Below are 16216 nucleotides of genomic sequence, written 5' to 3' on the forward strand. Positions count from 1 at the left end.
AATAATACCGAAAGATCTTTTTGTTCCAAATAGTGGCTATCTACGTATATGAATCCATAAGAAGTTGATACTTTTGCTTTCTTTCACGCTATGAGCTTAAACATTTGGTAGTCGCGACAACATAATTTTTCATGTACATCAATATCGTCTCAAATGAGAAAAACATATACTATTCCGTAGTAGTCTTACACCAAAAAACCTTTTTTTTTTTGCTTGCACGCATTTGCAATAGCATAAAGCTCATAGATTTTTAATTTATTTCCAACTGAAAAACCTTTCACAAATACTGGCACAAAGAGCAAATTAAATGTCGTTATATGCACATGTCACCGAGCTTCAAAATATAGGCTCACTAGCATTCACCATGCTACCAATATTGAACTCAAATTAAAATAGCTCACAAGTTGATCTCGTTGTGACAACTATTTGGCTTCATAAGCGTGTCGTCAATAAATATGAGTGTATTTTTATTGGCTTTGAGTGTATATTGCATCAACTTTGTCCATTTCCATGTGGTTAGGTTTGGTAGATAGAAGTAGAACTGGCACACAAAAAAAAAAAAAAGAAAAAAAAGAACTGGTACCTATGCGGTTTCCAGGATATGTGAAATATATGAAGATAATAATCAAAAAATAATAATTGAATTTTTGTGATATCTAAATTAGATAAACTCTATTTCAAACTCTCGGTATCTTTTTTTCACTAAAATAATATTGATTGATGATTCAAAAAAGTTACATAACATAAGAAATAAAAAGAGATTGAACTACAAAAAGATACAAAGATACAATGCTCGATCCATAATCCACATGAGGAAAAAAGAATTCGATAATACATTGTAAAAACCAAACAAATCTTGTTTTAAGACTGTTGAACCTCTCAAAGCTCACCACAAAGACTTTCCGCACAAGAAATTATGAAGACGAGGTTCAACACTTGTAGCAAAACAAGAAAGTGGAACTTGGCTTTCTCCAAATATATATGATATATCTTTTGGCAAAAACTTTCGGTATCGATCATTCATAGTATTTTTTTTCTTCTAAATTTTTAAAGTTTTGATGGCATGCCAAATTGTCGAAAATTTCTATTATTTTAGGACTTATACATACCTAGACGCCTTATATATTTCTAATCCCTTCTCAAACTTATCATGATTCAAGTGTTAGACAGTTTAAGAAACACTCCAATATTTAGCCTCAAAAAATAGTAGAAGAAGTGTATTTTTTGGAAAATCAATCACAATGTCGACAATTTTACAAAAGTTCTGTATTTATATTTTTTTAAAATACGGAAGCCTATATTTAGGCATAAGAAAAGCCGAATGAGGAAGTGAGAAACAGAAAAAGGAGAGTTGAAAGAGATTTAACAATTTGTCTAAATTATAAGAAAGGGAAAGTCTTTTTACCTCTGCCGCAAATAAAAATATACTTTTTTTTTTTTTTTTTTTTTGGCAAAGATAAAAGATAGAGGAGGAGGAAGATGGGGACGAAGGAAAGCGAATGAATCAATCAACCTTACCGATGAAGAAGAAAGAAAATTGAAAAGATATTTATATCTCTAAAACCTTTCTCTATCTCTCTCTCTGTTAGAAAGAGTATCACTTCTTGTCCCAAAAACAAAAGACTTGAGTCTGTGTCTTAGAGGGAGAGATCTTCTCTCTTTTATCTTAGGACTCTCACTTCTTATCTCAAATCTACTTCAACTCTTATCTCCAGTCTCCACATTTTCCCAGAACTTTCAACTCTTGTTCTCTTCTCCAAAGAAAACTCTGCAAGTAAGTTCTGTTCATATTCCTCTGCTTTTTGTGTGTGTGTTTTTGTCAGATCCATTCTTAGAGCTTGAGAGCTGTGACCATTGTTTATATGAGACTTGTTTTTTTGTTAATGGGCAAGTCAAAATCATTTAAAGATCTGATCTTTCGATTAATTTTCTTCAGAAATCTCTTTTTTTTCCCCAAATTTTCTCAAACTCTAAATTTTTGCTGCAAAGTTTCGATCTTTGGAATAATGATGAAGTCCCATTGTTGTTGAAATCAGTAACTGTTGATGTTGATTATTTATATTTTTAGCGTCAAAACAATTGAGTAGTTGCGTCTGATGTCTTCCAAATTCAACTTTTTGACCTAGTGGGATGCTTTAGTTTTGGGGACCCATAAATCAAGTCATGTATGAAAAAATGTGATAATGCAACAGAACTTGCACTGTGTTGTAAAAGTGTTTATTTTCAGATCTCATCCATCTATTTGTTCTAAATCTTAAATCTTGTGCATTGTGTTGATCAAAAATCCAAACTTTAGTTGATCTGCTGAGTGTTTTTGAACTTTGTTTTGATCTGATTCTATACTTGGTTTCACTGAATCTACAGGTGAGGTTTGGTTACATATATTGGTGTTATAGAATTATGAAGAGCGGTAAGCAATCTTCACAACCTGAAAAGGGTACTTCTAGGATCTTGTCACTGACATTCCTGTTTATCGCATTTTGCGGGTGTTCTTTCTACCTCGGTGGTATATTTTGCTCTGAGAGAGACAAGATTGAAGTCAAGGATGTCACCAGGACGACTACAAAGGCAGTAGCTTCCCCTAAAGAACCCACGGTTACTCCTATTCAAATCAAATCCGTTTCTTTCCCGGAATGCGGGTCAGAGTTCCAAGATTACACCCCGTGCACCGATCCAAAGGTGAATATATCTACTCTCGCTTTGTGTGTTCGTTTTTTGTTGCATAAAGTTGAACTATTGTTGTGTGTTTTCTTGTTCTCAGAGGTGGAAGAAGTACGGTGTCCATCGCTTAAGTTTCTTGGAGCGTCATTGTCCTCCGGTTTATGAAAAGAACGAGTGTTTAATTCCACCACCAGACGGGTATAAACCGCCTATAAGATGGCCCAAGAGCCGAGAACAGTGTTGGTACAGGAACGTGCCTTATGATTGGATCAATAAGCAAAAATCTAACCAGCATTGGCTTAAGAAAGAAGGAGACAAGTTCCATTTTCCTGGTGGTGGTACCATGTTTCCTCGTGGAGTTAGTCACTATGTTGATTTGATGCAAGATCTGATTCCCGAAATGAAAGACGGAACAGTCAGGACCGCCATTGATACCGGCTGTGGGGTTAGTCTCTCTTCAGCTACTCGAATTCTCTAATCAGTTCTGGTTATAAATTAATTCTCTGATTGGTTCCGGTTTTAATTTTCCGTGGTTTCTTTGTAGGTTGCGAGCTGGGGAGGCGATCTTTTGGACCGTGGGATTCTTTCACTTTCTCTTGCTCCAAGAGATAACCATGAAGCACAGGTTCAGTTCGCTCTTGAACGTGGAATTCCTGCGATTCTTGGAATTATCTCTACGCAACGTCTCCCTTTTCCTTCAAATGCATTTGATATGGCTCATTGCTCAAGATGTCTTATTCCCTGGACAGAATTTGGTAAGAACTAATATCTACCGATGCATCTGAGTTCTTGTGATTTGAACTAAGAAGAATCATAAATTGTACTGTCTGATCATGCAGGTGGAATTTATTTGCTTGAGATTCACCGTATAGTTCGACCTGGAGGTTTTTGGGTTCTTTCCGGTCCACCTGTGAACTATAATAGACGATGGCGCGGATGGAACACAACCATGGAAGATCAGAAATCCGACTACAACAAGCTTCAGTCACTTCTAACCTCCATGTGTTTCAAAAAGTACGCCCAAAAAGACGACATAGCTGTGTGGCAGAAACTTTCAGACAAATCTTGCTACGACAAAATCGCAAAGAATATGGAAGCTTACCCTCCCAAATGTGACGACAGTATAGAACCTGATTCCGCTTGGTACACTCCCCTCCGTCCCTGCGTGGTTGCCCCGACCCCTAAAGTCAAGAAATCCGGTCTCGGGTCAATCCCGAAATGGCCCGAAAGGTTAAATGTCGCACCCGAGAGAATTGGTGATGTTCATGGAGGGAGTGCAAGCGGTTTGAAACACGATGACGGTAAATGGAAGAACAGAGTTAAGCATTACAAGAAAGTTTTACCAGCTCTTGGGACAGACAAGATAAGAAACGTTATGGATATGAACACGGTTTATGGAGGTTTCGCTGCGTCTCTCATCGCGGATCCCATTTGGGTCATGAATGTTGTCTCATCGTACAGCGCAAATTCGCTTCCTGTTGTCTTTGATCGCGGTCTCATTGGGACTTACCACGACTGGTAAATGTTTCATTTTGTCAAAAACTTTGTTTTCATTATTTGGTATTGTGATATTAAGCTGAAACCAAAATTGCAGGTGTGAAGCTTTCTCGACGTATCCAAGAACATATGATCTTCTTCACCTTGACAGCCTTTTTACCTTGGAGAGTCACAGGTACGTTATGAATGATGAGATAGAATTGTCAATATGAAGAAAACGTAAACTTGTTTGAAAAGGACTCTAAGCTTCAAAATGCCTTAAGTGTTTAATCAAGATTTAGGTTTATTGAATTTGCAGTTTTAGGAGATTAGTAACCATCGTAAATCTGAATCTACTATTGATCGATTTGGTATGGTTTAAGTGAGTTGTTTATTGGATAGATTTTTATTTTCCAAAGCTATTTAAGTTTTCGATTCGGTTTTTCTCTTTTGTTTTCTTTAAAACTTATTTCGGTTTTCAGTTCGATTTTCGGGTTTGGTTTATCAAAGATTGAACACCACTAGAATGCACAACGTTTCAGTAGCTGTCTACTGGTTTAGAGATTTGTCTTTGGTATTAATGTATTTGTTGAACCATATGGTAATGTAAACAGGTGTGAGATGAAGTACGTTTTGCTAGAGATGGACCGGATTTTGCGACCAAGTGGATATGTTATAATCCGAGAATCGAGTTATTTCATGGACGCAATCACAACATTGGCGAAAGGGATGAGGTGGAGTTGCCGAAGAGAGGAGACAGAGTATGCGGTTAAAAGCGAGAAGATTCTGGTTTGCCAGAAGAAGCTATGGTTTTCGTCTAACCAAACCTCTTGATGAGACCACCTGTATCATAGTGTTAATCATCTCCTGTGATGCACACTACAGAGAGAAGGATCTAGTCCTTTGAATCCAAGATATAGCTCTATAAACAATCTCCTTTTTTGTTCTCTTTAATTTCTTGGGCACGGTATAGATTGATACTTATATTTTTTTTTAATTATATTTAAATATATAGATATATTAGTATGTGGTTTAAACACTATTATTATCAAGGTCTAAGATTTGCTTTACAAGAGTTAAAAAAAAGTTGGAGTGAGGACCTCTTGATTAATGAATTGACTGATGCAACAAGTTGGCTAAGGCATTGTGTAACCTGAAAATCACCGATATGTTGCGCCACCCTCTGGCAGAATAATGCTATCTGGAAGATGAATGGAAATGGCCAGATTCAGGTTGAATAAAGAGCAAGTTTCATAGATGATCAAATGACTTAGGCTCCATTTTGGTGATGTTTTAGAAGGATATAAAAATGATGTCAAATAGTGTGCATAACTGGATCAGAGATGATTGACATATTTTGGACAGGCCAAAGCTAGAAAGGTAGCCAAGAAACTCAAAAATCAATCGGTAATAGAGAGTATGTCACAAAGAATATCTATTTATACAATATAAAGTGCCACGATGAACAACAGTATAAGTACGAGTAACTTCAAAAATTCTCACAAATACATGTAAACAGTCTACCAAAGAAAACAGTTACTTTGTACGGTTTTGCTTCTCCTCGATTCCAGATTGAGAAAAGCGTTTCCTAAGAACTTCAAGAACATCTTCCATCTTCACACCCCTTTTAGCTAGAAGTACCATTGCGTGGTATAACACATCAGCCATCTCCGATGGTGTTCTTGAAACTTCCTCATTATCCTCCAGTGTTCTGCATAACTCATCAGCTTCTTCCCTGAAACAGAAATCCCAACAAGCTTCATAAGGATCCATAGCTCAAATTTCAATTACAGATAACCGACAAACATACCTGATCTTTGAGCAAAGCAGAGCGTCATCCGTCAATAACCGTCTTGTCCATGACGGTTTACCTTCTTGAGGAACTGTTGATTCTTCTTTCCGCTTGGAAATGATTGATTCTAGCGAGTATAATGTTGTTAATGCTAGCTTATTTCCTGAAGGCTGTGATGCAGTCAGAAAATAGTTAATTCTCTTCAGATTTCAGTTCATCTCTTGTTACAGGAAAAGGTAAAAACACAAATTCCACAAATGCAAACCTCATCATTGTTTAATTGATCGAAAACCGATGTGTAGTAACAAGTCTCTTCCCCTGTGTGACAGGTAGGTCCATCAGGTGTTCCAAGGTAAATAATCTGAGAAAATACAAACTAATGAGTTTATGAAGAATAACACTGTACTGATTCATATACAAGATGTGGTCCATGCAAACATACCGAATCACGATCGCAATCAATATACACATCAAGGATATTGATGAAGTTATTGGATGTCTCTCCCTTAGTCCATAAGGTTGATCTTGATCGACTAAAGAATGTAGCTTTCCGAGAACTTATGGTTGTGGAGAGGGCCTCCCGATTAACAAAGCCTTGCATTAAGACTGCTCCCGTATCAACATTTTGTGCTATTGCCACAGCTAATCCTTTGTCATCCCATTTTATGCGGTCCAATAAGTTATCTACCTAACCCAAGAAAACAACAGAAATCATGATTAGATACCAGGGAATACAACACCCGCATAAACAATGCTTATTGAGACAGTAATAAAAAAGATCACAACTGCAACACTACCAACACAGAAAAGACCCCTCTGTAATAGTATAAACATTATCAGACTAGATATGGGAGCCAATATGAAGCGTCTCAGTGGAGATTATTCAGGTTGTGGAGGACAGATGTAGCCCATGCCATCACAGATTCAGATGACCAAGCAAACGATGAACACCTTCAGAGAGAATTCCAGACCAGAAGATGGAAACCATCAAAAAGCCTTTCCTTCTCTCTTTTTTATTTACCAGAGATGTAACAGTTCCAACTCATTTGTCAAAGAGTAGGAACCTGACCATCTCTGGCCAAATTTTAAGTTTACAGGATGTAAAAAAGACATAGACCAGCAAATAACAACAAAAGATCAAGTGAAGTAACAATTTTTCCTCACATATACTTCTTTTTTTTTCTAAATTAGACATAAGCTACTTCGGAAGGTAACCAAGTAATTCAGTGTAGTAATCATACTAACGTAAGCACATGAATCTAAAGCTGAGACTTGAATAGAATACACTTAAAAGATCAATGCAGCATTAATCTAAATCCGAGAGCCTAAAACAAAACATTTCCTCAAAAAGATATCAAAATGTGATGAACAGATGTAGCCAAGTCATCACGAAACAAAAGATGACCAAGCAAACGATGAGCACCTTGAAAGAGAAATCCAAACCTAAAGATGGAAACCATCAAAAAGCCTATCCTTCTCTCTCTTTTCTATACCAGAGATGTAACAGTCCAAACCCACATGTCAAAGGGTAGGAACCTGACCATCTCTGGCAAAAATCCCAACTTTACAATATACAAGACCAATTTACTTCGGAAAGTGTTCATAGAACTAAATTGCTCTGTGCACAACAATTGCTTTAATCAAATGTGATGAACAGATGTAGCTCAGCCATCACCAAATGCAGACGACTAAGCAAACAATGTGCATCTTAAAAGAGAAATCCAAACCCTAAAAATGGAAACCATCAAAAAAGCTTATCTTTCTCTCTTTTTTCTCTACCCGACATGTAACAGTAGTTACTCATGTCAAAGAGTAAGCACCTGACAATGTCTGGTTCAATATATCAATCCTACGCTCTAATCCAAAACAAATCCTTCTTACACAACAATTCCATTGCTAATCATTCTATCTATAAGTTAAGATTACTATACATATAAAAGAGAGATTCACTTGTTTACCTTAGCTTGAAGAGCAATGTTCTTATTATCATTAGACGCAAACACGACGTTTGATCTGCTTCTCTGCTTAGTATCTCTAACGCAATAAGACTTGGGGATGAAGCAGCTACTTCTAGTTAAAGACTGTGCTAATGCATTGTACGATACCGCCATGTTAACGCAATGAGAAACGAAAAGTGGCGGCGGATTGAAAAAAAAGAGTGACGGAAGAAGAACAAACCCTAATCAGTGTATTTAGTTACAATGACAGTGAAGGGCTTTTTAAAGACCGACTCAGCAATTTTATGAATAGACTAAAATGCCCCTGCTAGCTCTTAATATTAGGAATTTACAAAAGCATCCCTATTAATTGCTTCGAATTTCAATTTCCGCCATAAACTTGTTTTTCCCCAATCATCATCTCCACGGGATCCAAAACCCTAGAAGATCTCTCCCGAGTTATCTTCAACCTTTCGCATTGGGCTTCTGATATCAGTCTGGTTATCTCCGGCGTTAGTTTTCCGGTCAGGTTTGTAATTTTATGATACTAAAATTATGTATGCGTGTCTTCGTTTCGCTTTCTAGGTTTCTGGAATCGGTTCTGAGGTTTAGTTTTAGCTTCTCGATTTGTGGATTTGATGACGATAATGAGACTAAGCATTGTTTAGTTATTCTCGATTCAGTCTCATGTTTTTTTTTGCTTAGATAATGATTAACCTAGGGCTTGATTGATGCTAATTTGAGTTTAGCAACTAATTGTTGATTCCGGATTTGGCATTGCCATTAATCTGTCAAATTTTCAATTCCTGCTTGAACCTCTGGTTTCTGAATTGAATAAATCTTCTTCGTCTAGATGTTATGTTTGACTGAATTTTTCACGGTTTTCATTGGTATTTTAGGCTCCAAATAATCGAAGATGGCTGCTCCAGGAACTGGAAACAAATCTTTAAAAGATTACTTGAAGAAGTATGAGAGTAGTGATGTTGTAGAAAAGAAGAAGAAGAAGAAGCAGAAAAAGCCATCTAAACCTGAACCAAAAGGTGTTTTAGTTGTCGACGAAGATCCAGTTTGGCAAAAGCCGGTTGATCCTGAAGAGGACGAAAACGAAAATGATTCAGCAGGTAAATTGCTTAACTGTTTCTTGTTTCTTGGACTTGTTGCATATGTAATGTTTCACTTCTCTGATTTGGTAACAGTTCACACTGACAAATTGTGTTTTTTTTTTTTTTTGGTTTGTCAAGAGGAAAGACCTTTGGTTGACGAAGACATTGATGTTAAGAGAATGAGGAGGTTGGAGGAAATTAAGGCAAGGCGTGCACATAATGCCATTGCTGAGGATGGGAGTGGGTGGGTGACGTTACCTCTAAACCGTGAAGACACACAATCTGATATTTCTCCTCCACGTAGACAAAGAACTCGTAATGACTCGCCCTCTCCTGAGCCTGGGCCTAGACGTTCGGTTGCGGATAGAGTTGAAACAGATATGTCACCACCACGTCGGAGGAAACGTCACAATTCGCCTTCACCTGAACCTAACAGAAAACATACAAAGCCTGTTAGTTTGGATTCTGATATGTCACCACCTCGCAAAAGAAAAGCCAGGAATGACTCGCCTTCACCAGAGCCTGAAGCTAAAGTCCCCAAAAATCTGAGTGAAGATCTATCTCCTCCTCGTAGAAGACATGTTCATTCTCCATCGCGTGAATCTAGCAGATACCGTTCAGATTCTGTTGAGTTAGACGATGATTTATCTCCGCCTCGCAGGAAAAGAGATTTACATGGTTCACCTGTCTCAGATGTAAAAAAGAAGAGCAATGATCTTTCTCCTCCACGGAGAAGACGATATCATTCTCCATCACCCGAACCGGGTAGAAGGCCTTCAAAATTCATTGCCTCAAATGCTGATTTATCTCCACCCCGCAGGAATATGAATATGAAGGGTTCTCGAGACTCAGATCTTTCTCCTCAAAGAAAAACTGCGGATCCTCGACGTTCTTCCAATATTGATAGCTCTCCTCCAAGGAGACCACGCAGAGAATCACCACCTCCTCAAACAAGCAAGGAGCAACGAAAGACCGGTTTGATTAGTGGCAAAGACATTGGAAGTGAATATCGAAAGAAAAAGGAGGATGAACAATTGAGGTAATAATCAAAAAGTAGATTAAGCGTTTTTAGAATCTGTTACTGCGTTTTAGTTATAGGCATCAGGTTTTGTTTCAGTAGTATTGGGGCGAGTAGTTTCCTATTTCCCTGAAGTTTCATGTTGCCTACTTCCTAAGTTTCTAAGATTTTCTCTTTTGTGTCTTTAAATAGGGAATTCATAGAGAGACCAGTCTTCAAACGATGATTTGAGATTCTCGACTGCATGTTTTTAGGGTGCCATCTTTCTGACAAATTATATACTCTTCTACAGGTTTAAAAATATGGATTCCGAGCTAACTGGACAAAATGCAGAAGCAGTATTTCGTGACAAGATCACAGGTGAGGACTATAGGTCCCTAGTCATTAATGCAAAATGCATAATCTCATGTCTCACTCCCAGATGTTTATTGATATTGCAGGGAAGCGTATATCAAAGGAGGAATATCTTAAATCGAAGCAAAAAAAAGTGATAGAGAAGCCAAAGGTACTGTTTGCTCTTTAACTCTATACTCCCCATTAGATGTGCTATAATCTGAATCTGAGACAAATAGAGTGACGAATGTAATTTTCTAATTCTTGTAGGAGATAAAACTGGAATGGGGCAAAGGTTTAGCTCAGAAGCGTGAAGCTGAAGCTAGACTACAGGAACTTGAGCTTGAGAAGGAGAAGCCATTTGCTCGGACAAGGTACTTTATTGATTCTTCTTCTTGAGCTCGAGGTTGAGCTTTTATTACTTGGTTGTTTATTCAAACAGTATTTATCTCTGTTGTTTCAGGGATGATCCGGAGCTTGATCAAATGTTGAAGGAAAGAGTTAGATTTGGAGATCCAATGGCTCATTTGGTTAAGGTATTGAATTTACTTCTGCTTACTAACCCATGAATAACCAAGATTGCCTTGTCATAAAAGCATTATCCTAATGTATTGCCGATTTTGTACATCGCAGAAGAAGCGGCACGAGGCAACTCTTGTGGATCTAGGAGACGACGAGGAGATGAAAAAATCTGGGTTCATTATACCACAAAGTGTGCCTAAACATAGTTGGTTGACGAGAGGGTTGGAAGCTGCAACAAACCGTTATGGGATTAAACCGGGTAGACACTGGGATGGGGTCGACCGTAGTAACGGTAAGTTCCTCTAATACATTTGTTTTCATTATTCATATTTAAAGATTCCATTAGAAGATTATTTGGCTGATCTGTTTTATTTTTTGTGTATTGGTTCAGGAACTGAGAAGAAATTGATTAAGACGACCAATGAGAGGAAAGCAACGGAAATAGAGGCTTATCTCTGGTCCGTTGCAGACATGTGAATCAGATTTTGTTCTGCAAAATGTGGTTTGATTCAGGAGATAAACATTCTTAACTGTGGAAGTTTGGGTTTGTACTTGTTCTATATGTCCAGAGAAACCGGTCCAAAAAGCGCACTCAAGTGTTTATTCGGGGTTGAATACAATCTGAATTTCGTTGAACATCCTTAAAAAAAAAAAATTCAGTTCTAACACTATAGTAGTATCGAATAAAGAGAAAAAAAAAATGTTCAAAAGTTTAAGTGAATTCAAATATAGTGAACCATCGTTGTTACTTGTGTAATGCAGCATGTAATCTTCGGCAACTTTATACGGGCCAGGCTAATCAGTCATTGTTGTGAATGCATATTAACTAAAGGTTAGATTCGGGAATTTTGTATGGGCCAGGGAGGCCATTTGAGGGGTTTTGTGTTGTTTTCTTGGAAATTATGGAGGAAACAAAAAGTGTTCCAAGTTGTAATTTTGAAATTAAAATACTTTTATCGGATTTGGTTATTGTGGTGAATTACCAAACACCTCTCAATAATTATTTTTCTTTAAAGAGTACACTTAAAACATGTACGGACACTTGTTAATTCTAAGACGTGGGTCTATTTTGATTTTGGTTGAAGCATAAACTAGTTCATTTGGAAATAATTTTGTACTTCAACTATGTTTGGTTTCTCCTTCTATTCCTTAGATAATAAGTGTGGTTTCTTTGCCGTCAAAATAGAATAAAACTATAATACTAGTAGCTATGGTTTCTTTACAGTAAAATTAAAACAAAAATCCAAGGCGGAAAAAGGAATTAAAGGAACAGAAAGATTAAGGAAACCTGGGAAATAGGGAAAGGAATTGGGGATTGGATTTTTACTGTAATCTTCTTTTGGAAGAGGGAATCACCTGATGATGCTTTTACCTTTTCTAAATTCTAACGTAGTAGGACTATTTCATCTCATTTAATAACTAGTTTAACTTTAGTAATTTTCATATCCAAATATATCTGGACAAACTTGTCAATTATATTTTTGAAAGAAAAAGGTTTTTATGAATATTTAAATTATTGATGTTGCCTCGGCTTCAGTTGTGGACTTCACTCGTAAACCAACATTTTCTTTGATGATCATCTTCTTCTGTTCTTCATAACCTATGATGATGTCTTGATCAAACACATGCCTCATCTAAGGTTCACCGGAGAGAGCTTTGATAAATGATAACACACAAGTGGAAGAACTCAAAATTACAAAATGATATCACAAAAAAATGAATAAGCAAATTAACCTATCTGTTCAATATTTCCGAGAATACGAATAACTCTAACAAAATACCATATATGATGCACCTTCTTCAGCCATGTAAATATCGCATTGTTTTGAATTACATACTATATACACTACTAATTGCTATGTTACCAGTGGAGACCAAAAAGGAGAAAAACAGAAAAGTCACTAAACGGACATGTTAATCTTTACAACATATTTCTTCAGTTTGTAAACCAACAGATAATTAAGACTCTCTAAATCTGAAAATCAACTTTCATGTAGCTATCATTTCAACATAGTTATTACAATAACAAAACTCTCCTTCTTCCTCCTCAAGCAACAAACAACTGAGCTTATATTCTTTCTTTTTTTGGTAGGTCTTCATTCGTTTTTTCAAAAAAATATTTTAATATGTTTTGTTTACAATTTGCTCAACCTTTTTTTATTAATTTAATTTTTCTATACCAATTATATTACTAATAAACAAAATAAAAAACTATGTATATTTAAAAATAATTATTGAAGTTTATTATTTATTGTGGAATGTCGTATACGATAGAAAATTTATATTAGTTGTTTTCTATTTCTATGTGCTAATAAAATATTTTTATTTACTATAATATACAAAAATAAATAATTCACATGACAGTAATTATTATATATTTATATAAATTATATAACTATTAATCATGTTTTTATTTTGAAATATATATAAATAAAAAATTACATTTACAACTATAGCAAACATAGTTACATCCAACAAAACTACAACAAAAAGTTCTACAGTTACATCCAACAAATATACATCCAAAATCTTACAACAAAATAATAATAAACTGGTGCTAAGTTTGTAGACATTTCTTTTCCTTTTATTCACGTTAAGGTCCAAAATGATAAATCGATATTTTGTTTGGTATGATCATTGGCTTTTAACTAAACGTCTCTTCAATGTCACTAGGTTAAGGACTAAAAATTTTGGGATTCCATTGGTAGTTAAAGTTTTTTTACGCTTTTATTGATTCGGTTTGGAAGATTTGTCAATCCTAAACTCATCACTTTCACCAGCTAGTTCCATGTGATGCAGATGGCTTAAATGTCTACATTTGGGCTTTGGAGCCACATATCCGAAGATTGCCATATTTTTCATCTTCTTGCATTTGAAATCAACTTAATTAGTATATATATATATATATATATAATATATCGTTGTTATGTCACCATTCAAGTTCGAATCTGCATAATACATGCTTTTGACAAATTCATATGGAAATTCAAAGACAACCATATAATACCTTCATACATTGTATAGTTCATCAAATTGTAGATTTTGTCTATTGTTTTGATTATATTAAGAGAAATTTTGAGCTAACGAAAAAAGAACGTATTTTTGGATAAATTTGTGTCCGTAATACTTGTTCTCACTAAAAAGTTTCTGCAATTAAGAATTTTCAAAATTGAAAAAAAAAATCGAACCATAATCTCACTTTCGAATATGTCAGTTCAAATTAAACACTGTTTTAATAGCTAAAAGAAAAAAAAAAAAAAAAAAAAAAAAAAGGAGACATAAGGAAAGTACGTAGCCCATGATTTGAAACTGATCTTTTTCCTCTTTATCAAATTTTCAAACTGGTTATACGTATATAGGATTAACGTATAAATTTTTAATATAACAATTATAAACACATTAAAATGATAGCTCTAAGAACAAACGATCAAGATTTGTAGTTATTGTCCCATTCCCAAACTTATGAAAACGTGTGAGCGTTTAATAAACAATTAGATTGTTTAAGGTTTTGGATGATGCACGTCTATACATTAATTCTCGTTTCGTTTCTCTCGAGTCGCGACACATTTAATATTATCAGTACTTTTGTCACGTACATCACTCAAAATTACGATTTGAAGTTAATAAAATTTGGAAGTATCCAAACTTACATTTAATATTATACATTGTGGACGTACAAAAAGTTGTAGCACTGCTTTATATTATATACTACATTTGTACACAATACAAACGTTCACAATAACATTAATGAGTTTAAAAGTTTAATTGTACCATTTTCATTATCAAAAAAACTTGTGTTTTTATCCCCTCGGTTCCGGTAACTTCAGCAAGTTTTGAGACCAAAATTATCAAGAACTACCACTTCGCTCATTAAGCGAAAAATATAAAACTGAATAAAAGGGATAATGGTCGTAACCTATATAAAACTGAATATAAAAATATATGACGTTAAAAATTTAAATTAAAATATCATTTTGGATAACCTATATAAACACAAGTGTATCGTAAAATAATGTTGGAATGTTAAGATTTTGATGGTCGTTTTAAAACATAATTAGGAAATGATAGTTTAGGAATTTGTTTTTGTGAATTTACACGATTATTCTGAAATTTAAATATTTTCCTATTTACATAAATGGAATATGATCTAACTATGGAGTGAAAAGATGTCTAAAAAGGAACATAAAATAAAATAAAAGCCCTAAAGCTGAAGAACATGTTTGTAATCTTTATTAGTAAAAGAGTAAAACAAATCCAAAAGACAAAGTATAATGTAAGACAAGATGGGAAGCGTTTTGGAGACATTGACTATACTTTTATTGCACATTAATTAAATCTCAACTATAATAAAAGTCATGTTACAAAAAAAAAAAAAAAAAAAAAACTATAATAAAAGTTAACAATAAACCGTTTTCTAAGTAATGTTCTAATTTGTTTATATCTCTCATACATCTCTTCATATAAAATATTATATTTAGAACATTTTCAAAATACAATAAATTTAGGTTTTTGGAAGAATTTCTAAAAAATTTTTAAGGTTACATCACCATTTGTTGTTGTTGTTGTTGTTTTAATAATTAGTTATATCTAGTGGTGGTTGTGATGAACACTTCTTACAATAATTAACTGTTTTTCATTTTATTTTATTTTTAAATAAGGAATTGATTTTTTTACCTATTTTTGTTCTTACTTATTTTCATATATGTCTTGGATCTTTATTTGGAGTTTTGCTGTCCCTCTGTTCGAAGCATTCTTTGCTTAAAGACAGGTTAGCCCCAGGAATAAAGCTAAGTTCCCACCCCCGACGTTTTGGGTTAAAGATACATTTTATATTTTATATTTATGTGTCTGATTTTATTTCTTTTTAAGAAAGTTTAGCATCGTCTAACATGTTGCACATATGCTAAATGCTTTTATTACACTGCACCTTAGAATTTTCAATGTTTTCAGATCGAACTACAGTTGGATCGATAAAAAAAATTCGATACTTTTTGTATATATATAGTACTACTACGGGATGTTTAAACAGAAAAATTTCAATAAAAATAAAAACTAATGTTTATTGCATTTTGTCATTTAGTACATTATTCATTATAATATACTATATATATATAGATAGATGAAATGTTTTGTGTAATTTTGTTTTGTTTTACAAACCGAAATGAACTGTTTAGGACAAAATAAATTAAATACCCGACCACTGGGAAAACCAATTCATAAATGAACTATGAATCTATGATCACTCTTTAAATTCGAACATGAATTAAATGACATGTGAAAACTCATATATTAACCATGTAAATTTAGTGAAGTTCCTATACAAACTAACAAAGGTTGGTTTACATTGATCCTAGAGCCCTTAGTCTACAAACTA

The 16216-nt window shown here is 34.7% G+C and overlaps 3 protein-coding genes across 7 annotated transcripts; 2 read left to right on the forward strand and 1 right to left on the reverse strand.

The window, feature by feature from the left end:
* Window positions 1-1474: 1474 nt before the first annotated feature.
* Window positions 1475-5212, forward strand: LOC9327014 (probable methyltransferase PMT20). Of its 3 annotated transcripts, XM_021015313.1 has the most exons (7): window positions 1479-1774; window positions 2365-2679; window positions 2762-3106; window positions 3206-3416; window positions 3501-4179; window positions 4256-4333; window positions 4752-5212. In XM_021015313.1, exons 2-7 carry the CDS (start codon window positions 2401-2403, stop codon window positions 4969-4971), a joined length of 1812 nt encoding a protein of 603 aa, XP_020870972.1. In that variant the 5' UTR covers window positions 1479-1774; window positions 2365-2400; the 3' UTR covers window positions 4972-5212. The 3 variants fall into 3 exon arrangements, with proteins under 3 accessions (XP_020870974.1, XP_020870972.1, XP_020870973.1); XM_021015314.1 differs by lacking the exon at window positions 1479-1774 and having other exon boundaries at window positions 2215-2679; XM_021015315.1 differs by lacking the exons at window positions 4256-4333; window positions 4752-5212 and having other exon boundaries at window positions 1475-1774; window positions 3501-4183.
* A 307-nt stretch (window positions 5213-5519) lies between these two features.
* LOC9327015 (histidine biosynthesis bifunctional protein hisIE, chloroplastic) lies at window positions 5520-8120 on the reverse strand. 2 transcript variants are annotated; one of them, XM_002893647.2, is made up of 5 exons: window positions 7888-8120; window positions 6372-6617; window positions 6195-6290; window positions 5948-6099; window positions 5520-5872 (listed from the first exon to the last, which is right to left on the reverse strand). In XM_002893647.2, the coding sequence occupies exons 1-5, from the start codon at window positions 8038-8040 to the stop codon at window positions 5674-5676; spliced, it is 846 nt and encodes a 281-aa protein (XP_002893693.1). In that variant the 5' UTR covers window positions 8041-8120; the 3' UTR covers window positions 5520-5673. The 2 variants fall into 2 exon arrangements, with proteins under 2 accessions (XP_002893693.1, XP_020870977.1); XM_021015318.1 differs by having other exon boundaries at window positions 6372-6613; window positions 7888-7973.
* A 139-nt stretch (window positions 8121-8259) lies between these two features.
* LOC9329755 (BUD13 homolog) lies at window positions 8260-11497 on the forward strand. 2 transcript variants are annotated; one of them, XM_002890907.2, is made up of 9 exons: window positions 8260-8395; window positions 8766-8987; window positions 9108-10008; window positions 10280-10347; window positions 10428-10492; window positions 10591-10694; window positions 10784-10856; window positions 10954-11134; window positions 11234-11497. In XM_002890907.2, the coding sequence occupies exons 2-9, from the start codon at window positions 8783-8785 to the stop codon at window positions 11317-11319; spliced, it is 1683 nt and encodes a 560-aa protein (XP_002890953.1). In that variant the 5' UTR covers window positions 8260-8395; window positions 8766-8782; the 3' UTR covers window positions 11320-11497. The 2 variants fall into 2 exon arrangements, with proteins under 2 accessions (XP_002890953.1, XP_020870975.1); XM_021015316.1 differs by having other exon boundaries at window positions 8260-8390.
* Window positions 11498-16216: the final 4719 nt, after the last annotated feature.

This window comes from Arabidopsis lyrata (genome assembly GCF_000004255.2).
Source record: "Arabidopsis lyrata subsp. lyrata unplaced genomic scaffold ARALYscaffold_1, whole genome shotgun sequence".
NCBI lineage: Eukaryota > Viridiplantae > Streptophyta > Magnoliopsida > Brassicales > Brassicaceae > Arabidopsis > Arabidopsis lyrata.